The 23,713-nt window shown below is 35.2% G+C and overlaps 1 protein-coding gene across 1 annotated transcript; it reads right to left on the bottom strand.

Moving 5' to 3' along the window:
* Positions 1 to 9,319: 9,319 nt before the first annotated feature.
* On the bottom strand, positions 9,320 to 16,341 carry LOC103519131 (gonadotropin-releasing hormone receptor-like). The gene is made up of 2 exons (XM_008484216.1): positions 15,820 to 16,341; positions 9,320 to 9,352 (listed from the first exon to the last, which is right to left on the bottom strand). The coding sequence occupies exons 1-2, from the start codon at positions 16,339 to 16,341 to the stop codon at positions 9,320 to 9,322; spliced, it is 555 nt and encodes a 184-aa protein (XP_008482438.1).
* Positions 16,342 to 23,713: the final 7,372 nt, after the last annotated feature.

Here is a 23,713-nt window from a genome sequence, read left to right as displayed (position 1 = left end):
CTTTTAAATGTCAAGTGTTATGGTTCTTCTTTAACTTAATTATGCGGTACTTATGCTAACTGTTTCCTCGTGCAGACAGTTATTATTGAATGAAAGTTTTTGAGACCATTTAATTTTATGACTTTTTAGTATTTTGAGCTTCGTAACTCGCTTAAATAATATTAAATTACGAGTAGGTACTTTGAACAACTACCAACGTCACAAAAGATCTAAGCATTTGGGACTTACTTAGAACCCTTTTAAATGTCAAGTGTTATGGTTCTTCTTTAACTTAATTATGCGGTACTTATGCTAACTGTTTCCTCGTGCAGACAGTTATTATTGAATGAAAGTTTTTGAGACCATTTAATTTTATGACTTTTTAGTATTTTGAGCTTCGTAACTCGCTTAAATAATATTAAATTACGAGTAGGTACTTTGAACAACTACCAACGTCACAAAAGATCTAAGCATTTGGGACTTACTTAGATGGTCCTTCTTATGCCAACTTTAAAAATGTACTTTTATCTTTTTTCTCTGACCTACATATATTGAGTAGCTTTTCAACATAGATATTAGGTATTATGTAGCAATTCGAGCATCTTCCATAAAAAATACTTAATGTAGTGTTTATCTTGTTAGTTTCGATCACAAAAGTTGTCCTTTCTTTCTGAGTGTAATGGTGCATCGCCATTCTGAGGGTATCTAGGGTACGTACGTCGAGAAATAACTTTTCCAATAATGTTGAAAGGAAGGAGTAAGAAAAGTGTTCACTTACTTAGATAGCTGATGGTCCTTCTTATGCCAACTTTAAAAATGTACTTTTATCTTTTTTCTCTGACCTACATATATTGAGTAGCACATCAACATAGATATTGGGTATTATGTAGCAATTCGAGCATCTTCTATAAAAAATACTTAATGTAATGTTTATCTTGTTAGTTTCGATCACAAAAGTTGTCTCTTCTTTCTGAGTGTAATGGTGCATCGCCATTCTGAGGGTATCTAGGATACGTACGTCGAGAAATAACTTTTCCAAAAATGTTAAAAGGAAGGAGTAAGAAAAGTGTTCGAATACATGACATGACTATATTTGTCCTCACAAGTGGAATACATTACTTTCCTTATTATAGGATAAGGAAAGTAAAATGTGATCACTGGTGATCAGTCTGTTCTGAAGTTTTTTGTTGGTGATCACTTGACTACGAATAGAAGTTAGTTACTATATTTACTGTAACATTTTTCTTCACTATAGGTACTTACTAATACTGCGTATACTCCTAGGTGGGTATCAAGCTATCAAGGGACCTAACCCTGAAAAACTTTCAGAGGATTACATTCTGGAAGTTTCTTGTGATTTTTCTACAATAAATTCTTATTCTTCTGTCAAAATGCGAAAATCTGGCTATTTAGAATTTGTGGCTTCATCACACGAAGCCAGTAGGCTTAATGCCTCGTGTAGATACAACTAGCCTAGTATAATCCAGCCATTAGTGGAGATGAGAAGACCTATAATACCTACATAAAGGTACATTGTGTAGGTAATTTGGAGTCGGTATCAAATAAATATCCCCTGTTTCGGGTACCAAGACCCAATGCGACGGGCTTACAATAGTTTCCATTGTTGAAAAGGTTGCCTACTTATGGGACAACAAGAGAGAGGGAGGGAGGGATTGCGAGAGGGAGATAGAGAGAGAGAAAACGAAAGAGAAAGAGAGAGAGGAAACTAGACAAGGGGAGGGAAGTGTGTAGGAAAATTCTTTTATTTTTCCTTTGAAAATCGCGTCCTTTTTCTCCATAGAATTAGATGGGATTTAGATGCCATCACCATTTAATCCTGCTGCCCGGGACCCACAGTGGGGTTAAAATAAACAGCACAAAATGTGTGTGTGTTCTGTAGGTACTCATATGTGAGTAAAGAGAAAGATGGGGGAAAAGTGTAGGAGGAAGAAGAGGAGAAAGAAGTAGGAGTAGAGGAAGAAGGAACAAGCTAGGCCCGTCCCTCCGGGAATTTTTTAGCCCGTAGTTTATTCGATCGTGATTAGAGAAAATCAGTACCTATGTACCTACCTAATTTGTTTAATATTCAGTTTATTATTATTCTTGATTTGATTTTTCGATTTTACTTTCATGTAATGATTTAAAATCAAGACTAGAGCCCTTTATCCCTTTATTCCCAATATAAGGTTTCAGTCACCCATCCATTTAATGGCCTTCCTGGGCGTAGCTAAACATATGTGACGCTAAAACCGGTCTTAAAATAATGACTGAAGTGTTATCTAAAACTTTCTCGCTTTGAGTTCTTTGCACCACCACCAGCACCACAATTACAAGGCAGACGCGCCATCCTCTAAAATTGTTTAAATAGGTAACTTTGACATGTACATTTTAAAGGGATACGTATAATGCGTACCTATCTAATTCACCCCACACCCAAGATTTTACCTGGGGGTTTCCGAAATATTACTACTTTTTGGGGCCCCTAAAAATCCCTGCACTGAAGCGAATACAATAGCCCGTCCACTATACCTTTTTTTATTACTATCGTAATAATAAAGGAAGGACGGGCTAAAAAGAAGGAGAAGAGTTGAAGGTGTGGAAAAAGAGGAGTATGAGAGTGAGGGAGGAAAGGAGGTGGAAGAAGAAGAGTAGGAGGGAATAAGAGCAGGAGAAGGAAGAAGAAAAACGTTTCGAGAAGAAGGAAGAGAAGGAGAACTAGAGGAGAAGGAGAAAAAGGAGGAGGAAGAAGAGGGGAAGTAGAAATGGGAGGAGGAAGAGGAGGAGGACGACGACGAAAAACGTTTCGTATGAAGAACTTATTATTTTCCATTTCAAGTCCCCCTACCCATTATCCCTCCTCCACTTCTCTCCCAATTTTCCTCTCCCTCTCCATCCTCCCTCCTTTTCTCTCCCATTCCGACACGTTACTGATGGCTAGCTCTCAATATACAGGGTACTGTTCTCTCTTTCTCTTTCTCACTCTCACTATCTTTCCCTCTCTCTCTCTCTTAGCTTCGGGGATGTCCCATTAATTGTAATTAAATAATGCATAATAGACTAATATATGCGTAGGTATGGTCAATTAAAATATGCAATTCAATTTTTCTCTCTCTCTCTCTCTCTCTCTCTCTCTCTCTCTTCGAAAAGGTAACCTTCAATAACCATTCATTATGACACCAACATTCAAAATTTCATGACATGACTTGGACTCAAACCACCAAATTCCATATCCGACGTCCACCCTGCAAACCACTCACAGACTCACTCTACTGAAGTTGGTTACAAGAGAGTCATTTTCTAAAATATCCAAGATCCCTCTTATACTCCCTATCTAAGATCCCGTTTATACACCCTATAAGCAATCACACCAGTACCGAGTTACAATCAAAATCCCAGTTATTTCGGATTTCACGGGTAAACAAGTGGAAACAGAGATGTACCTACAAGAGCTTTTAATAAACCTATTTTTCTGACATCATGTGAGTACTTGTTTTCTTAAGCGCTTTCCTTTTAACATCTCGTGTTTTTATTTATTTCACTTCTCCTTTTTCGGATATGGTGGTATTCGTTTGACTTAAATAGTCTTCTTTTTTTTGTACTCTATTTTTATTTTCTACAAATCTGAGAGACTTTCTCTTTCTTCCTCTCCCGCTCTCTCTCCCTCTCTCTCTCTCTCTCTTTCTGTTATTTAAGCTTTTTTTTTAGTTGAGTAGGAATAAATGATTTTAAGTTAGAACCACAAGTAATTTTGATTTAGTCAGAGATTTAAGTAGGTAGGTACCGGCTTGGTAAATTTAGGACATAGTTAGGTAGATATCTGAGTGAGTGCCTCTAAAAGTTTTCTATTGTACTAATCAAATATTTGTAGGCCAGCCTAGTTAGCTTAGTTGGTAGTGCGTCTGCCTTTTAAGTGCTAGGCCGCGATCGTTCTCGGAACGGCTGGCTTTCTCCTATCCTGTCTTCCTTCTCTCTTCGATTTCGGGACGATAAGACCATAGCAGTTGCAGTTCCCTCTGTCAAACATCTTGAAAAAAAAAATAATAATAATAAAATAAAAATTTGTAGAGTCTATAGAGGGAGATATACATAGATATATTTTGTTTTGTAGGTATTCCAACTAGGCTCGGGAAATCCTGCCCCTATAGCGTCGGCCCTGATTTGAAATTCAATTAAAGGTGGCAGAAAAAAAAGGTGACTTTTAAAGTTGGCCTTTGGGATTTTTCCATTACTGCGATAGGCCGGATAAACAAACTATAAAATAAATAGGTCGCTATAAATCGTTTCCTTTTTGGCAATTTAGGCAGTCCGAACGTAAAAAGGTAGGTAACTACCCACCACTATATGTGTACCCATTTTTAAAAGAAAATTGAGGGAGTTTTGCAATAAAAAATTCAAAAAACGACGAAATGAACAATCGATACCTATTTAAATTTTCATTTACCTAGGTACACAATAGGTATCATCATTATTTAGTTTACTCCTATATCAGTATCCCGCTTTCTCAGATGTCTCATTACGAAAATACAACAAAGGATGAAGATTGAAGTGGCAGACTATAAAACTAGATGGAAAAAGTTAAAGGTAAAACTGCGTGGGCTTATATTCAGCTCTTACTTTTATCTTCTTTATTCAGCTTTTCTTTCCTCTTCTTCTTCATTTTCCTTCTTCCGTTTATAGGTACAACATCTTCGTTCTTTTCCTTTACACATTACTTTCCTTATTATAGGATAAGGAAAGTAAAATGTGATCACTGGTGATCAGTCTGTTCTGAAGTTTTTTGTTGGTGAATACTTGACTACGAATAGAAGTTAGTTACTATATTTACTGTAGGTAACTCTTTTCTTCACTATAGGTACTTACTGTTACTGCGTATACTCCTAGGTGGGTATCAAGGGACCTAACCCTGAAAAACTTTCAGAGGATTACATTCTGGAAGTCTCTTGTGATTTTTCTACAATTCTTATTCTTCTGTCAAACTATAAAGCATTGATATGTAATTTTATAGCACATAATACGGAAGCAATAACAAAAATATTCGCACCTAAAGTAAAAAAAAAAGAAAAGAAAACGATAGACCATCGTGGTTTTCAAAGATTTTCAAATTTTGCTTTGAAAATCTAAGAAATCATTATGTTATTTAAACCACAAAAGACAAGTTCCCAAATTTCCCCCCCTTTTCCCCCCAACAATAACATCTAGTCTCTAATAGCTGTCTGTTCAAAAATTAAGAGGAAGGATCTTATGTCGCCATTTTTCACTGCGTAATCTTTTTTTCCCTCGACAATTTATTTTCATTTTCGTTTTGAACATGAAAATCCTTTGTTCCAGTAAAATTATTGCATAGAAAAAGCCTGCCTATCCTGGCTTTACTAAGTATTTTGTTCTTCCTTTGATTGAAATCAGGGCTGAATTTCAAAGCTTATAATATGTTTACGTAGAAATAACGTTAGGTAATACCTATATTTACTTAGCTGCTGTGTACCGGTGACATATGCATAATACAAGCAAGTTCCAGTAAAATTATTGCAAAGAAAAAGCTTGCCTATCCTGGCTTTACTAAGTATTTTGTTCTTCCTTTAATTGAAATCAGGGCTGAATTTCAAAGCTTATAATATGTTTACGTAGAAATAACGTAGGTAATACCTATATTTACTTAGCTGCTGTGTACCGACGACATATGCATAATACTCGTACAAGCAGATATAATACATATGAATGATAATCCTTTTTGTCCTATCACTAGCTCTTTGATATTGTAGTTCATCCGTGTAATTATGTGTAGTGCAATTTGATCCCTGCGTTGCATGTTGGTTATTCGTTTCGAAATCTCCAGTCAAAGTGTCAAAGATATACAAATTTAAAATTATTTACAAATGTGGTTTCGAAATCTCCAGTCAAAGTGTCAAAGATATACAAATTTAAAATTATTTACAAATGTGACATCTCGTATGAACTATAAATACATAGGTAGTAGATTATCTTTTATATTTTTTGAAGAAACATGACACATGTTATAATTAACCTGCCATGTGTCTCCACAGAGTGTGTAATATTTCACTGCTATTTTAACTTTTTAACCAGTATCAGAAACAAGATGGTATACTTATGTACATACAAATGTGGCATCTCGTATGAACTATAAATACATAGTAGATTATCTTTTATCTTTTTTGAAGAAACATGACACATGTCGTAATTAACCTGCCATGTGTCTCCACAGAGTGTGTAATTTCACTGCTATTTAAACTTTTTAACCAGTATCAGAAACAAGATGGTATACTTATGTACACAACCCCCCAGTACATAACAAAAAACCCCCAGTAGCAAGCTGGTAGTATAAACAAGGTATATTCTAGTCTTTTCTCATTATTATATTTGTTTTCATTCTGTTTTGATGGTCCTGAAATTTGAAAACAAACTGACAGTGTAATATTTCACTGCTATTTAAACTTTTTAACCAGTATCAGAAACAAGATGGTATACTTATGTACACAACCCCCCAGTACATAACACAAAACCCCCAGTAGCAAGCTGGTAGTATAAACAAGGTATATTCTAGTCTTTTCTCATTATTATATTTGTTTTCATTCTGTTTTGATGGTCCTGAAATTTGAAAACAAACTGACAACTTAGGGTAACCAAGTCGTAACTTCTTGTTGTACCTACCTACTGATATTCCAAGTCTCACCAACATTTCAAATGGAATACAACCGGAAAGTTTGCTAATGAAAATTTACCACCACATTTTCCAGCATCAACTCTAAAGAAACCCAAAATGCTCTCGAAAGAAACCTCTCCGACCCACGTAAAACTTAGTAGCATGGCTCTTTTAATCCAATTTTTTTTCATGATCCTTTGTAGTCTTGTTAATAAAATGAATGACAACGCTGTGTTCTTTGTGGAATATCTAGAGAAGATTTTCCTTTGAACTTACAAGGTAGGTTTTGGAGAGGAAAGGATGAACTACTTTCATAAGAAATATCACTATCTTGAACTTGAAATTATGAAATGTAGGTACCAGTATATACAACTAATACTAGTTTATTAAAATAAGAAATTCATCAACTAATCCATGTCATGCCTTTATTGCAAGGAAAAAAAATAATCTTGTTCATATGTGTATAGTTTGAAAATTTATTTTCGTTTCATCAGTTGTGCTTTATCCACATAATATGCAACTATGTCTGTCTCCCTTTGAAGGTATAACAGTGTGGTACCTAGGTAAATACCACATGCCCTTTGTAAATACCACTGTGGCCCGTCTTGAACTTGAAATTATGAAATGTAGGTACCAGTATATACAACTAATACTAGTTTATTAAAATAAGAAATTCATCAACTAATCCATGACATGCCTTTATTGCAAGGAAAAAAATAATCTTGTTCATATGTGTATAGTTTGAAAATTCGAGAAGATTTTCCTTTGAACTTACAAGGTAGGTTTTGGAGAGGAAAGGATGAACTACTTTCATAAGAAATATCACTATCTTGAACTTGGAATTATGAAATGTAGGTACCAGTAATACAACTAATACTAGTTTATTAAAATAAGAAATTAATCAACTAATCCATGACATGCCTTTATTGCAAGGAAAAAAATAATCTTGTTCATATGTGTATAGTTTGAAAATTTATTTTCGTTTCATCAGTTGTGCTTTATCCACATAATATGCAACTATGTCTGTCTCCCTTTGAAGGTATAACAGTGTGGTACCTATAGGTAAATACCACATGTCCTTTGTAAATACCACTGTGGCCCCTATAAAAGGGATTACGCTTGCGTTAAAATTGTGCCATCAAAAGCCAAAGATAACAGACATTTCATGAAAGTACTAATTCAACCATTAGTTTTACACTCAAATTCTGTGGCCCCTATAAAAGGGATTACGCTTGCGTTAAAATTGTGCCATCAAAAGCCAAAGATAACAGACATTGCATGAAAGTACTAATTCAACCATTAGTTTTACACTCAAATGTCACCATTGAAAATTTACAATGAGGTTATCGAACCTCAAATTTTCTCTACCATGAGTCACCCCATCCCTATGGAAAAAGTTTGTGCCATAATTTTCTGAAAGTCTCTCAACCCGATCTGTGATCTTTATCCACCGTATTGAGATTCTTAAAAATATTTCGAGGAACAAGTCCTTAGAGACAAAGGACTATAATACATCAATCTAATTTATAGTTTCCCAACTTTCCGTCCGAAAGTTTTGGGTTTCCTTGGAAAGTCTTTTTTCCCACAAAATAAATACCTTTTTTTTAATTTGAGATTCTTAAAAATATTTCGAGGAACAAGTCCTTAGAGACAAAGGACTATAATACATCAATCTAATTTATAGTTTCCCAACTTTCGGTCCGAAAGTTTTGGGTTTCCTTGGAAAGTCTTTTTTCCCACAAAATACAGGGGGTTACCTTTTAATGATGAGATTTTAATCAATTCCGTCCTTCCTTTATTATTACGATAGTAATAAAAAAAGGTATAGTGGACGGGCTATTGTATTCACTTTGGTGTCGTCTGTCTGTCTGTCTGTCTGTGTGTCTGTCTGACCCCATAGAAGGACTTATCCAAACCTGGTCGACCTATATATGAAAATAAAGGTCTTTTTACCAGGAACACGAAAGTGGTGGTGCAAATTTTGTCCAGAAAACCATAAAACCAAAAAAAAATGGTTTTTGGGGGATTTTTTGCCACAATTTCTCACACAAATGAGCTCTGATCTTGAAATTTGTCGCGACGACCTATGAACTTACCTAAACAATATCTTTTAATATTCGATTTTTATTAGATTTTACTACATTGGTAGGTATGTTGAAATGATTGCTTATAGAATTTTGAAGAAAAAAATACAAAGGGCTAAGAAACACGAGAGCGATGAAAGGAATTTTCATTGAAAATCTAGGAGGAGGAGGAGAGGCGGTGCTACAATACTCGTCATACAGCATAAGATACTCTGTTCTATCATCAGGTTCGTAATAAAATCGATTTAACCTACATACAGGATACAAGGTTAAAGAGACCACCTTAGCTTTTCAAACAAAGAGGGAACACACTAAGCTAATGAGTCCCAGGACTGCAATAATATACTGGTTAAATAAAATTTTTGGTTAAAGAGACCACCTTAGCTTTTCAAACAAAGAGGGAACACACTAAGCTAATGAGTCCCAGGACTGCAATAATATACTGGTTAAATGAGAACTTTTCCAACCCATTGCTCAGGATTTGTATCCTGTATGTAGGTTAAATCGATTTTATTACGAACCTGATGATAGAACAGAGTATCTTATGCTGTATGACGAGTATTGTAGCACCGCAGATTCTGCTTCTAAAATTAGGGGTTTATGGTTGAATGACAGTGTGATCGATTGTGTTCTGAAAATAGTCCTCAATCAGTATAAAATTAGCAACCAACGAATTTACATTTTGGATTGCTTCAAGTAAGTCGATTCTTGTTCACAGGAACTTTGATGTTAAAGTGACAGTTCCAGACAGCACAGAATGGCTGATTCTTTTGGACTCCAATGAAAATGTTCATTGGTGTGTTCTTCTAATAAATTTCTTAACAGAAGAATATTATTACTTCGATCCAATCGAAGTAATATTTTAATCCCTGACAATAGGTAGGTAGGTAGGTACGTAGGAAATGAATTGTGAATACTAGGAAATAAGAGATGAAAAATGATATTTTATGACCTAGAAAGAGTGGAAAGTGTGGAACTTATCATGATTTCAGCAAATTTCGAATTCTTGTTCAAATAAAAAAAAGTCCACATTTCTAAATGAACACAACAAGAGTTTGATTTTTCACAGGACGCTTTGGTGGGAGAAGAGGAGTATTGTTAGACTGTGAATAGGCATGTGATACACTCCCCTACCTCCTGATACATTATAGAAATGAGATGAAGTGTGTTCCTATTGTAGCAAAAGTGAAAGGAATATTTTCCAAGGCCCCACATTCAAGTCCCTTTCCCTTATGGTTTTGATTGGTGAAGGTTCTCCAGAGTTGAATAGATTCTATGTACTTCTGTAAAATTATAACTACGAGGATACGAGTATACTACGTAAGTAGGTAGGTATGCAAAATACAGTATTTTGAAAACCCTGTAGATTTAAACTTAAATAGAGTTGCAAAGTATTGTCGTGACAGACTCGTATTTCCTATATGAAAATTGCCGCCAAGAAGACACAATTTCACAAAATTTATTTGAATTAGGTATACGCCTTTTCAGTCGTACGTTGTTTACGCTATAGAATTCACATTGAACGTGCTTTATTGTGCTTTTTTTCCCTCGAACTCCTTTTTTTTTCCTCTTGTAAAATTTGATTTCTGCCATGAATATAATTTATTTTGGGTAAAAAAGATACCCACTTATACTTGTATGTGTAATTTTGTATGGATCTGTTGTAATTTTGATATTATACATAATATTGTGATACACATAGAAATTAAGTTTTACCCAGAACCTTTCCGGGAAATGAAGCAGGTTCAAATTAGGAACTGTTCTTGAAACGCTAGAATTGAGTTATATTGTTTCAAATATTTATCAATAAAGTACCTACTTCTAACCCGTTTTGCTCTTTCTATACATTATGTGAATGTGCACTCAGCCTCATGAGGACAATATTGAAGAGAAGGAGAACAGGGGGGTTTATTTTCTTTACCCAAAATTTGAGCAAAACTTGAGGAAAAAGGATTCAGTTTAAAGTTCCTCTCTTGTGTTATACCAAGTTTTGTCTTTTATGTGTTCTCTTTCTCTCCCCCCCCTCTCGCTCCTCTTTCTCTCTTTTTTTAGGAGGAAGATGAAGGAGAAGAGAAGAAGAAAGAGTAGGAGGAGTTGAAGTGGAAATAGGAAGAAAAGGAGAAGGAGGAGGAGGAGGAGGAGGAGGAAGATGAAGGAGAAGAGAAGAAGAAAGAGTAGGAGAAGTTGAAGTGGAAATAGGAAGAAAAGGAGAAGGAGGAGGAGAAAAGAAAGAGAAGGAGGAAGGAAAAGAAGAAGAAAGAGTAGGAGGAGGAGTAAGAGAGGATCCGTTGAACTTTTTACTTTTTTTTCTGTACTTTCTATTATTCCATTCTATTTTTAAATGTTTTCAGAAGGTGCGGGTGTGAAAAGAAAAAGGGCATATTTCCCCCGTAGTTGACTTTGTCCTCAGTGGAGTTAGTGGATGTGACGAATGAGTAGACAATGAGTGGACCCTTTGGCTTCTCCTCCTCACCACCTGAGAACAGTAGAATAGAAAATACATTAGAATTAGACGATAAATTAGAATTACAGTAGAAAATACACATTAGGACACAGAAAATACATATTAGAATGGAAATTGATTAAAATTAGGGTTTTATTTTTCTCTTTCGAAATTAAATTTTTCGTCTTCTTTTTTAAGAGTATTGATAGAGTCTCTCTCTCTCTCTCTCTCTCTCTCTCTCTCTCTCTCTCTCTCTCTCTCTCTCTCTCTCTCTCTCCCTATCTATCTGAAGTCCAAGAATCCTCATAGAAAGAGAGAGAGAGCTGATAGAAAGAGAGATAAAGGAGGGGGAAAGAGACAAAAGAAACAGAGAGAGGGGAGAGAGCGGTCAAACATAGGAGGGAGAGAGATATAGGATAAGAGGGAGATGGAGAAAGAAAAAAAAAGATAAAATAACTCTCTCTCTCTCTCTCTCTCTCTTCTAATCTCTCCCTCCCTACATGCTGCATGTGTCTCATAAAGAGAATCTTCAGTCCTATCTCAGCTGGACAAAATATTGACAGGAGAGAAGCAAGATTTTTATTATTATTACTACCTATTATTTTATTTCAAAAGACAGTTTTAAGCTTTTAAGTATACTTCGTGTACCTACCTAAAATTTTCAACTATAAAACTTGTAAAACATAACCTACACGCAGATTATTTTTTGGAAAGATAAAATCTCTTCAGAACAAGAGCCTATTTAATTACTTTTGAGATTTGACTTCCCAGAAAGTTTTTTCATCGTCTTTGCCAAAAAGCCCCGCTCCTACTTTACAACTTCAACAGGAAGTTCTAAATTTCAGTGACAACTTGAAAATTATTTCCAAAGTGTTCTTAATAACTTTTGGAATTTTCGATAGTAATTTTATTATTAGATAATTAGATATTTTAAAATTTCGTATGAACCCCATTCTCCTCCTTTCTTAAAACGCTTTACAATAAGTATTTTTTTTCTCGGGATGGAAGAAAAAAAAGGATGAGAATAAACTTTATCTGCAAAAAAAAATTGATAAAGAGAGAAATGGTTTAAAGGAAAAGAATATCATTTTAAAATTTCGTATGAACCCCATTCTCCTCCTTTCTTAAAACGCTTTACAATAAGTATTTTTTTCTCGGGATGGAAGAAAAAAAAGGATGAGAATAAACTTTATCTGCAAAAAAATTGATAAAGAGGATTTTAAAATTTCGTATGAACCCCATTCTCCTCCTTTCTTAAAACGCTTTACAATAAGTATTTTTTTCTCGGGATGGAAGAAAAAAAAAGGATGAGAATAAACTTTATCTGCAAAAAAAATGATAAAGAGAGAAATGGTTTAAAGGAAAAGAATATTATACCTAATGACAAGGAAAAGTGAAAATGACAGGAGGGAGAAAGAGTTTTCCCGGGAATGATAGCAATAAAGCTGGGACTAAAATGAAATTTGTAAAATATGAGATTACAGAGCATTAAAAAAGAAAAAGATTAAGAAAATACCTTTTATTTCTTCTAGATACGCACGTGTTGAAATTTGTAAAATATGAGATTACAGAGCATTAAAAAAGAAAAAGATTAAGAAAATACCTTTTATTTCTTCTAGATACGCACGTGTGTGAGAGAGATAGAAGAAAAATATTGTCTCGAAACAAAGAAATTCGACCCATCTATGTAGAAAATTTAGCACATTCATTGCAGACATAAGACACTGACAATATATACCTACATATAGGTACCTAGAGATATAATAAAGCGAAGAAAACATGAAATAATTGGATAATAAACTATGCTTTAAGCTTTACTGTATGAATGAGCAGGCAAAGAAGAAAGGAGAAACACAGCTTTTATATTATTTCATTCCTTTTGTCTCGGTCCTACCTACTTACTGAAAAATTTCTCGTCTTACTACAAAAAATTCTCTCTAACAAGATAATTAAATGAGTACTCCTTATAATTATGTATGCAGATGCAGTTATGAACAGCAGAAACAGATGGCAAAAACCCTCGAGTCTATTTTCGATACCGCTGCGCTGATAACCGGCATGGTGGGAAGAAATATAAACAGAGAAAGTCTTTGCAGAAGAAATATAAGAAAGTCTTTGCAGCTTTGCACTTTTCCCAACCGGAAAAACAATATTTTGCTTCACTTCGTCTAAAACAAAACCCTGAAAAACGGGTAGCTATCGTCATTTCCTCTTTAATAAAAACCCAAAGGAATCACTCTATTTTGCAAAACAACTTGAAAGACAATGGCTTTCTTTGTATAATACAACTTGAAATTAAATCTTTGTTATAACCCAGCTAGTAGCTATACCTACCTGATGTATTTCTTTATTTAACCTGACATGCCCTATAAAAGAGTTCTAAGGATAGCCATATTATTTGAAATGAATACCTACCTGATGTATTTCTTTATTTAACCTGACATGCCCTATAAAAGAGTTCTAAGGATAGCCATATTATTTGAAATGAGTAGGTAGGTATATTTATTCAATCATTTACCACCACAAGAAACTGTATTTTTTTGGGAAATTGAAAGATGGATGGAAAGAGTTTTTCAATCAACAGGGATCTTCTTCTCCCTCTCCCTTTCCCTCTTCCTCGTCTACTTCTCTCCTCCTCCTCTTCCTTCTTTTCCCTTATTTTTCTTTTTTCCACCAACAACTAGATATTTGAGGTTCTTTTCTCCATTTTTAACCCGTCTTTCCTTTATTATTACGATAGTAATAAAAAAGGTATAGTGGACGGGCTATCGTATTCGCTTCGGTGTCGTCTGTCTGTCAGTCTGTCCGTCTGTGCCAAACAAGAAACTGTATTTTTTTGGGAAATTGAAAGATGGATGGAAAGAGTTTTTCAATCAACAGGGATCTTCTTCTCCTTCTCCCTCTCCGTTTCCCTCTTCCTCGTCTACTTCTCTCCTCCTCCTCCTCCTCCTCCTTCTCCTCCTCCTCTTGCTTCTTTTCCCTTCTTTTTCTTTTTTCCACCAACAACTAGATATTTGAGGTTCTTTTCTCCATTTTTAGCCCGTCTTTCCTTTATTATTACGGTAGTAATAATAAAGGTATAGTGGACGGGCTATTGTATTCGCTTCGGTGTCGTCTGTCTGTCACTCTGTCAGTCTGTCTGTGCTAAAAAAACTGGTTTTTTGGGGATTTTTTTTTTCACATTTTCTCACACAAATGAGCTCTGATCTTGAAATTTGTCGCGACGACCGGTTTTAGCGTCACCTATGTTAAGCTACGCCAAGCAAGGCCAATAAAAGGATGGGTGACTTAAAGGAATAAAAGGAGAACGAGCTCTAGTCTTGATTTTAAATCATTACGTGAAAGTAAAATCAAATCAATAATAATAAACTGAATATTAAACAAATCAGGTAAGTAGGTACATAGGTACTGATTTTCTTTAACCGCGATCGAATAAACTACGGCCTAAAAAATTCCCGGAGTATCTTGAAATTTGTCGCGACGACCGGTTTTAGCGTCACCTATGTTAAGCTACGCCAAGCAAGGCCAATAAATGGATGGGTGACTTAAAGGAATAAAAGGAGAACGGGCTCTAGTTTTTATTTTAAATCATTACATGAAAGTAAAATCAAATCAATAATAAACTGAATATTAAACAAATTAGGTTAGTACATAAGTACTGATTTTTTTTAACCGCGATCGAATAAACTACGGCCTAAAAAATTCCCGGAGGGACGGACCCAGCTTGTTCCCTTTTAATAGAACCACTATCCCTCTTGGTTCTTGAGTCTTGACTAATATGATTGAGTTGCCATGTAGCTCATCTTTTATAAACTCTTTCATGAAATTGAAGGACTAGGTAAAAGAGGATAAAAGGAAAAACATATGGAAGGGAATACGTATTTATATGTGATGTATTAGTTTTCGAGGGGAAATATAATTGAATACCTAGGTACCTATCTAAAGTGTGCAGTGTGATAAAAACAAATAAGGGAAAATGTACCTATCCGTAATTTGTAACGTGCCTTCCATTTTCCACTTTTTATGTTTCCCATACATTTCCCCACATGCTTTAACCTTATAGCGATATAGCATTATCACACCTCTACAATCTCTCTGCTTTTACCTCCCATCTTCCCCTTCATCATGCTCTAAAAATACATCAACATCGTCCTCTTCCTACTCCTCCAGGCCTCCTCCTCCTCCTCCTTGTTCCCTTTTAATAGAACCACTATCCCTCTTGGTTCTTGAGTCTTGACTAATATGATTGAGTTGCCATGTAGCTCATCTTTTATAACTCTTTCATGAAATTGAAGGAGTAGGTAAAAGAGGATAAAAGGAAAAACATATGGAAGGGAATACGTATTTATATGTGATGTATTAGTTTTCGAGGGGAAATATAATTGAAAGGTTGTCAAACTCACCTGTGGTAAGCTGCAGAGAGCACTCAGGATCCAAGCACCGATAACAAACTTGCAACACCGTGAAGACGTACTGATAGATTTCATCGGATATCGAACTGCTCCTCTACAATCTCTCTGCTTTTACCTCCCATCTTCCCCTTCATCATGCTCTAAAAATACATCAACATCGTCCTCTTCCTACTCCTCCAAGCCTCTTCCTCCTCCTCTTCTTCTTTCTTCTCCTCAATATAATTGAAAGGTTGTCAAACTCACCTGTGGTAAGCTGCAGAGAGCACTCAGGATCCAAGCACCGATAACAAACTTGCAACACCGCGAAGACGTACTGATAGATTTCATCGGATATCGAACTGCCAGAAACCGGTCGATACCAATCAGAACCAAAATGAATGTGGACAAATAGAGACTGAACATCTGGAGGAATTTGAACAACTTGCAGCTCATGTTCCCCCACAGCCACTCCACTGTGTAGGACCATACAGCCTCGCCTGCTAGGCAGAACACGGTCACGAACAAATCCGCCACTGAGAGATGAAGGATGAGTGTGTACACGCCATTCCATGAGTGTTGTCTGAGGCCGCGATGGACTCGATTCTTCCTGATGCTAATAATGGTAAGGACGTTACCTACGAAGGAGAGGACGGCCAGGATTGCCAGGATGATGGCTCTGGAGGATGCTGAAGATGTAAGTTGAGGGGCATGCTGCAGACATGGCTCCCGGGAAATGTTGTCAAACAGGGAGAGATTGGCAATGTAAATCAGTTCAGAACAGTTCATTATGGGGTGAGTTTTAGGAACTTTTCTATACTAGGTTTTGTTTAAATTACCAACTAGTTATGTACAGTGGATTACATCGTCTCGAAATATTTGCCTCATCTTTATTACAAGAATATACAGCTACCTACATACTTACTAAACAATACCGAGCTTGATAAGAAACATCCTCCTCTTCTCCTCCCTTTTGTTTATATTTACATTTTCGTGGCAAAACAAGCTCGTGTTTATGTTTTGGCAGAACTGACAGGGGCCTGACGCCTGAAAGAAACAGTTCTGTCTCTATCTGTCTGTTTAGAGAGATAATTTAACTCCCTCTGGGACTGCCACGAGCCAGTCGTGCTTTATTTCTGATATTATTATTAAACAGAGTCTACATTATCGGTAGAATAATAAAAAAAAAATCCACCGAAAGCTTTATAATTTATCTTGTACCTATCCTGAAAAAACGTCTCATCATCAATATATAGGGTGTTTTTTTTAGAGGTTTGTTTTTCAAAACGCTATAAAAGACATAGCATGCTATTTGATTTTTTTCTTCATTTGAAAGGTAATTGTTTCCCATTTAGTGTTTGACCTCTGAATGAAATTTCGGGTAAATGGGCGTCGCGGCACCAACTGCAGAAATCAAAAGGATTTCTCTCGTTGCCTTAATTAATAGGAGAATTTGAATGGTGAAACAGAATTTTGAAAAAATGGCGGATAATCACTAACGGTCGATTAGTCTGATGAACCATATTGTTTGTGTTGGTGAAATCCACCATCAGTCTAGAAAATCCAATTTTCGACCACTTTTTCCACAATCTGAAGCCGTATATCTGCAAAATGATGTCTTCCAGGTGCTCCAAAGTTTATTTTTTATCACCATAAACTAATGATTTTACACATATCCCGAAAGAAAATCATCCAAAGGTGTCAAATCGCACGATTGTGGAGGGAAATTGAGCGAAATTATGTGCTAACAAAACAAGAAAAAATTAAACCAAATGTTTCGCTTCGTTCGAGCTGTCCGAGGGGCCCGTATGCCCGAAATTAGTATTCAAACACTAAATGGCATACTTTTAGCTTTCCAATAAACAAAACATCATGACCATACCTCAAGTAGTAGAATCATCCAAAGGTGTCAAATCGCACGATTGTGGAGGGAAATTATGAGGGAAATTGAGCGAAATTATGTGCTAACAAAACAAGAAAAATTTAAACCAAATGTTACGCTTCGTTCGAGCTGTCCGAGGGGCCCGTATGCCCGAACTTAGTATTCAAACACTGAATGGCGTACTTTTAGCTTTCCAATAAACAGAACATCATGACCATACCTCAAGTAGTATGTCTTTTCTAGCAGTTTAAAAAACAAACCTCTAAAAAAAACACCCTATACATGTTCTAAATTCTTAATTTTCATTAAAGAGGGAAAGGGAGGGAGGTTGAGAGAAAGAGAAGGAGAGGGAGAGAGGACAGAATTTAATTGAAAAGAGGGAGATTTCTTGGAACTTGGAATCATTATTTTCCCTCGTGAAATTTGATATGATTGTATTATTTTATTTATGATGTTTTAATTATATTTTAGGGGGGGGAGGCTTCTGTGTTTCCAAATTTAAATTTTTAATTTCGTAAACCTATCAAGTACCCAGAAACCCAGAAGTTACGTATGAATAAGTACTTGCTTTCAATGACAATTTATAAAGTAGGTAGCTAGGTAGGTATTATAAATTCAAGAATGAATGGATCTTATGAATACCTATAAACAGATTTCTTGGAACTTGGAATCATTATTTTCCCTCGTGAAATTTGATATGATTGTATTATTTTATTTATGATGTTTTAATTATATTTTGGGGGGGGGAGGCTTCTGTGTTTCCAAATTTAAATTTTCAATTTCGTAAACCTATCAAGTACCCAGAAACCCAGAAGTTACGTATGAATAAGTACTTGCTTTCAATGACAATTTATAAAGTAGGTAGCTAGGTAGGTATTATAAATTCAAGAATGAATGAATGGATTTTATAAATATAAAGGAATATGTGGATGGTAAAATTTTGTAAACCAAATTTTGGATGAAGGAAAAGTATGTTAATTCTGCTTAAAATACCTACAGAACTGCATACTCGTAGATATTTACCTGATTACTAAGACTGCACAAGAACTTGGAAGTATTGTTTTTGCTAGGATGTAAAGGAATACAAAGATAGTTAAGAAAAGAGAGAGAACTTTTAAAATCTCGAAGAATAAAAGCAGACTGGGGACGGGAAGGATATTAACAGAAGAGAATAAATTATGAAGAAAAGGAGGTGAGGGATCTGGGATTCTGGGATAACCTAATTATGTGCCCTGGATCAATTGACCTGGAACATTTTGAAGTTCGAACCCACTTTTTTTACACATCAGAAATTCACTACTCATTACAGGGCATGCAAGGGAGATAATACAGGGAAAGGAGAACAGTCGAACCCACTTTTTTTACACATCAGAAATTCACTACTCATTACAGGGCATGCAAGGGAGATAATACAGGGAAAGGAGAACACATGGCTCCCGGGAAATGTTGTCAAACAGGGAGAGATTGGCAATGTAAATCAGTTCAGAACAGTTCATTATGGGGTGAGTTTTAGGAATTTTTCTATACTAGGTTTTGTTTAAATTACCAACTAGTTATGTACAGTGGATTACATTGTCTCGAAATATTTGCCTCATCTTTATTACAAGAATATACAGCTACATACTTACTAAACAATACCGAGCTTGATAAGAAACGCTGGTAAATGAAATAATAATCTATTTGAGATTATCAGGGGGGTCTAATTTCGCTTCCTCCGAGGGCAATTGGAAAAGGAATTTTTTAATAAAACTTGTAAAGAAAAGTTTGTCGTCATAAAAAATGAACTTTGTTTAATGTAAATTATCTAAAAAAAAAGTATTTAAAAGAAAGGAAATTCCCTATGAGATTATCAGGGGGGTCTAATTTCGCTTCCTCCGAGGGCAATTGGAAAAGGAATTTTTTAATAAAACTTGTAAAGAAAAGTTTGTCATCATAAAAAATGAACTTTGTTTAATGTAAATTATCTAAAAAAAAAGTATTTAAAAGAAAGGAAATTCCCTGTAGAACTTGAAAGTCAGTCTAGAATTTAATGCTTTTAGGAAGTTAACCTTTTAATATTATTTTTATTTCTCCTTTAGAGTTTAATTTTTTAATTTTAAATAAACACGATAACAGACACCTAGTAGCTATGTAGGTATAGGTAATTATAAATTAATACGTACGTACCCATTTTTAAAACGTACAAGAAATATAATAAATATTTAGACTGTTGAAGTAGGACATGGAGTCTTTTTACCAAAACAGAACAATGTAGTCAGTGTCATCATTCAGGTAAGTTTGAAGGTTCTCTAAGTTACACACATCTGCTTTTTTTTTTTTTTTCATTATTTTCGCTAGTATTTTCAAGTAGAGTAATACTCGTATTATTCTTACACATAAGAATACCTAGATATCTTCCATACTTGCTTTGAACTAGGTAGTTCTCTTGATATCTTCAAGAAGAAATGAGGACCTAACTATTCTTTTCTGTAGGTTCCTTTGTTATTAAAAAGAAAAAGTCTTCTGTTATGCTGATGACGCGGTAATCTGCTATGCATCAGACAGTTGGGAGGAGACTCATAACTTAGCGACGACTGACTTGACAAACATTGGTAACTGGTATTCCAGCATGTCACTCAAAATCAATTTCGACAAATCCAGTTACATGACTTTTTCCATTGACATACGAGGTTTTTTTTTTTTTTTTCACATTTTCTCACACAAAATAATGAGCTCTGATCTTGAAATTTGTCGCGACGACCTATGAACTCAAAGCGAGAAAGTTTCAGGTAACACTTCAGTCGATCATTTAAGACCGGTTTTAGCGTTATCTATGTTAAGCTACGCCGAGCAAGGCCAATAAATGGATGGGTGACTTAAAGTTAATTGACTAATTGTGGGATTTTTTTTTTCTCATTTTCTCACACAAATGAGCTCTGATCTTGAAATTTGTCGCGACGACCTATGAACTCAAAGCGAGAAAGTTTTAGATAACACTTCAGTCGATCATTTAAGACCGGTTTTAGCGTCATCTATGTTAAGCTACGCCCAGCAAGGCCAATAAATGGATGGGTGACTTGCTGACTTGAACCTTATATTGGGAATAAAGGGAGAACGGGCTCTAGTCTTGACTTTAAATCATTACATGAAAGTAAAATTGAAAAATCAAATCAAGAATAATAATAAACTGAATATTAAACAAATTAGGTAGGGATGTGTGTGACGGGTGTGGTATGTGTGGGGGGTGTATTTGTGTGTGTGTGGTGGTCCCGTACAAAGGACGGGTCAACCACTAGTAATTCAATAAGAGGTTACCTACATGTACATCGTTGTCTTTCTATTGATGATTCACACGAACTTTAAGGTTTTGTGAAAACTTTCATTGTGGCGCTCTAAATACTGTACCATGCATCTGAATGAGCTCTTTAAAAAAAAACTACATTCAAGTTACAGTATAATGGGTTTTTTAATGACCTACTTCATCAGTCTAAATAAAATACTAAATTCAACCAAACTATTATACTTCCATAGGGTTTAAATTTTAAATAAATAAGAAAAAAAAAGGATTAACCATGATTACACCTACATCACAGCAGGTTCTACAATAATAAATAGAAAGGGGGGTATATAAATTAGTGGAGATGCCTACTTCACTTTTCTTCCTCTCCGGGGTGTCACGAGTGAAATTGTAGACTTCATGTTTGACATCTCGACGGACTTTGCACGCTCTCTGTTAATAATTTATCACGGGTCTATTGTAGATTAATGCTGGCGTTAGTCCCGGACTTAATGATCTTCTTCCTCTGTCTGCAGCTTCCTACAACTCTTGCTGGAGATGCCTACTTCACTTTTCTTCCTCTCCGGGGTGTCACGAGTGAAATTGTAGACTTCATGTTTGACATCTCGATGGACTTTGCATGCTCTCTGTTAATAATTTATCACGGGTCTATTGTAGATTAATGCTGGCGTTAGTAGCGGACTTAATGATCTTCTTCCTCTGTCTGCAGCCTCCTACAACTCTTGTGTGGGTGTTTTATTTTAATTTTTCAGCTTTCTGTCCCTGTGAATTCCTTCATCATCATCTTTTGCACTGTGCACCCACATAACAAAAGCTTGCAATTTCACACGAACTTTAAGGTTTTGTGAAAACTTTCATTGTGGCGCTCTAAATATTGTACCATGCATCTGAATGAGCTCTTTAAAAAAACTACATTCAAGTTACTGTGTAATGGGTTTTTTAATGACCTGCTTCATCAGTCTAAATAAAGTACTAAATTCAACCAACCTATTTTACTTCCATAGGGTTTAAATTTTAAATAAATAAGAAAAAAAAAAGGGACCAACCATGATTGCACCTACGTCACAGCAGGTTCTACAGTAATAAATAGAAAAGGGAGATGATTAAATTTACTATGAATCAAATAGTGTACATTTTAGCTTCACCATTATCATTGAAACCAATTTTCACCATCCTATGGAATTCTGAAACAAAAAAAAAAAACCAAAAACATGGTAAGTAGGTAAAGGTAAAGCCTCCTCTAGATCCGATAACATGAACATCGATACAAGCATTTACTATGAATCAAATAGTGTACATTTTAGCTTCACCATTATCATTGAAACCAATTTTCACCATCCTATGGAATTCTGAAACAAAAGAACCAAAAACATGGTAAGTAAAGGTAAAACCTCCTCTAGATCCGATAACATGAACATCGATACAAGCTTACAAGTCCCTGTTAGTGCAACCGATTGCCCCAAGTCCCACACTTAGTGCAGTTGATTTGATTAAAAATGAGGATTCGTAAAGGGGCAGAATCGTATGTTGGTAAATCGTTGTTTTCTCTTCTTTTTTTATTACCTCGGAAAAAATTCCCAGAATTTCCGACGTTATCATTTGTTTCTCTCAACCTCTCTGTCTAACCCTTTGCTCTCTCTTTCCTCCCATGAATAATGATAATCTGGCCAAATTACAACAATAAAAAAAAAAACTCAATTAAAACACAAAATTTTGGGGAACTCTCGCTCTCCCCCCCCTCTCTCTCTCTCCCCGAGGGCTCGGGTGGTCGTAAAAATTACAAGCAATTCACTATAGAATATAACTACAAAAATAACATTTATTTTTTTAATTGCCCCCATTATGGTAATGGTTTAAACTCTAATTGTTTAACCCTCCGTGGAGCCTTCAATCGAAAATGAACGAGTCAAAAACAGCTGAGAAAGCTCGCTCTAGTTTTCGATGATAATAATAACAGTAATGTAATTTATTTTATTATCTACCCTGATCAGGGCCTTATTTGGGGGGATCGAAAAGTAGAACAGAAAAACTGCTAAGAGTAAGTACCTACTGCACATAATAAATTAATAATCTTCACTATAATAAAACTTTTGAAATGATGATTAGTAATAATAAAATTGTCAATAACCACAAAACAGCGTAAATGCGAAACAGAAATAAAATGAGAAGAAAAAAAATCATCTCGGGAATAGGTAATAAGTTTCCCCTCCGACATAAATAATTGTTCATTAAATAAGAGAGAGTTACTCCTGATAAAATTAATGGGGGGAAAAAGTTTGCATTTCTGAAATTATTCATCTCAAATAAATAAAGGAAGGATATCTAGAACTTTAGGAAGTTAGTTTGAAGACAGGAAGAGAAGGTATAAAAAATAATATTTATTTATTTTATCAAAGGCTGAAATTTCGAGAAAAGTGCCTTGCCTGAAATGAGTTCCAAGAGGCTCTCGATAATAATTGATTCAGTCAATCTCAATACCTATTGTATTATTGTGGAGGGTGTGAAAAGTAAACCAGACAACTCCACTAATTCATATTTCTTTGCACATTGCATACTCAAATAATTACCAGGCGTTCATACAATTTAGTACAATTATTCAATCCTATTTTGCTCTGTTGAGAAGCAGATGGCTTCCGTGTATTATTTTACTACTTTTTTTTTCCAAATTTTCGACAGCGTTCACCCAAGAAAAATATTCTCTGAAAATCCATTGGAAGATTTATTTACAACTAAAATTGATGCTAAGCCCACAATGGATTAAAAGCAACTTTCTCGAACTTTTTGGACCCTCTTCTTTTTAGGGGAAACATTCAAACGAAAAAGATGAAAAAAGAAAAGAGAATGAAATAAAAAAAAATAATTTTCTTCAATGAAAAGTTCGAGCCAAGTTCAAAATAATAAAAAACATAAAGGGTCCCCACAAAAGGTGTTTGAGTTTTTCAGTACTTTTCTGATAAATAATGATCATGTAAGATCATTGTCCACAAAAAAAAAAAAAAATA

Source organism: Diaphorina citri, unplaced genomic scaffold (genome assembly GCF_000475195.1).
Source record: "Diaphorina citri unplaced genomic scaffold, Diaci psyllid genome assembly version 1.1 scaffold2552, whole genome shotgun sequence".
Lineage (NCBI taxonomy): Eukaryota > Metazoa > Arthropoda > Insecta > Hemiptera > Psyllidae > Diaphorina > Diaphorina citri.
This window is presented reverse-complemented; position numbering and strand designations above follow the sequence as displayed.

Excerpts from the sequence above, each read along its gene's own strand:
- LOC103519131 (XM_008484216.1), bottom strand. The coding sequence starts at position 16,341 with ATGAACTGTTCTGAACTGATTTACATTGCCAATCTCTCCCTGTTTGAC. Across the intron at positions 9,353-15,819 it reads CTCTCTGCAGCTTACCACAG|AACACAATCGATCACACTGT; the intron begins GTGAGTTTGACA and ends GACTATTTTCAG.